The sequence below is a fragment of the Penaeus monodon genome, chromosome 24, assembly GCF_015228065.2.
Source record: "Penaeus monodon isolate SGIC_2016 chromosome 24, NSTDA_Pmon_1, whole genome shotgun sequence".
NCBI classification, from domain to species: Eukaryota; Metazoa; Arthropoda; class Malacostraca; order Decapoda; family Penaeidae; genus Penaeus; species Penaeus monodon.
In genome coordinates, this window is record NC_051409.1 from 36,488,579 (window position 1) to 36,490,198 (window position 1,620).

Sequence of the window (1,620 nt, forward strand, 5' to 3'; positions counted from 1 at the left end):
CATGTTACCTAGAGAATATTATTTGTCTGACACAATGTAAACTTCCATTACTTTAAAATCAAGATGAAAAATGAGGTAAGAGATAGAACTCCTCAGTCAGATTAAAGCGTGTAAGGGGATAATCCCATATCCAAAGTTCAGAAATGTGATAAAAAAGATTATTTCAATGATGATGTGATATTACATAATCAGGGTAGGAAGCAGAAGATTAAAAGTTATTTCAAACTTTATATGAATGATACACATACATATACTTCAAAATATAGTATCGAATTAACAAAAGACATGATGTATTCATATATAAAGACACAAGCCATGATAAACAGTAAAATAATCAAAAATAACAAAAGTACTTTTAAACAATAGTAAAAGAGTGAACACATAAGAGAAACATAGATAAATAGGAAATGATTAGGAGAAAATAAGGGACATAAGGAAATCATAACCAATCCTGATTGAAAACTATAGACTTAAGGGATTGGCACATAAAAGGCAAACAAATTATACAAGGATAAAATTTAATGAATAAAGGAAAATCCCAACGTAGTGAATCTGATTGAGTAACAAAAATTATTTTAAATTTCTTTATCATTTCACATCCAAATATAAAGCAATCTATAAATATAGATCACAGCTAATACAAATAAATCGCCGTAATTTAGGCATATAATCCTTATCCTCGACTGATGCAGCGCGAGTTAACGATTTCAAACTTCCCTCCAAAGGCAAGCACACGTCACGCACTTCCTCCCTCGGCCGATAGATGGCTCTGTCCCATGTCAACATGGAGAAGCGGGCCTTCCTCTTGTCACAGCTGATTCAGGTGAACTATTTCGCAGGTCATAACTGTTGACTGATGAAATGACACGAAGTAGCACGAAGGGGTCTGACTGGGGATCTTCGCGGTTTAGTTTGGGCTGAGTTTCAGGCGTAGGATTGAGAGAAATGGAGGCTTGTATTTACCAGCTGGTTTCATCTGCTCAGCTGGATTACGTTTATGTGGTGGATTGGCATTCATTATGGATTGTATTGGAATCTTCTGTGTAATGGGAGAAGCTAACATCGAATATGTTGGGAGAAGCATTTTTTTTTTTGGGGGACATTTGGGGGGTGTAACTCGATGAAAACCATAAATGTCATGGAGCAAGCAGGGTTGGAGACCGCAAAGCATAAATCTAGTGACAAGGGATTATGTAGCTGATAAACATTGCTAATTTTTTCCGCATTACAGTTCTTTCCTGTTTTGAATATTGCTTTAGTTGGTATGACACATATCGTCCCTCCTCCACTTCAAAGTTAGGTGAAGTCAGGTACATTTATGATAATTTTATTATTGTTTTCTGTTGGGGTGCTGTTCTAAGACAGATTAATATATTGCCAGCACTGTTATTTAGAGGAGCACATATAGCAGTGTTATTATATGCATATATAAGGAATATGTGTATTGATATTGCTGTTTTAGTCTTTTTTTTTTAACCATAATATATATTTGTTGTAAAACTGGAGATTTTCCATGTTACTGGATACCATTCAGTTGAAAAGTAGAGAATTTATGCCAGAATGTTAATTGTTGGTTTCTTTTCTTAATATTCATGAAGGTTATTAGGGCGATGGATCTTA

General features: G+C 34.6%; 1 protein-coding gene across 1 annotated transcript in view; it reads left to right on the top strand.

Annotated features, from left to right (window-relative positions):
* Positions 1-730: 730 nt before the first annotated feature.
* Positions 731-1,620, top strand: part of LOC119588762 (ufm1-specific protease 2-like) — a gene marked incomplete in the record, with an annotated part of 7,014 nt that continues 6,124 nt past the window's right edge. The window contains 1 exon segment of the mRNA XM_037937401.1: positions 731-823. Within this exon segment, the coding sequence (XP_037793329.1) occupies positions 764-823 (60 nt within the window).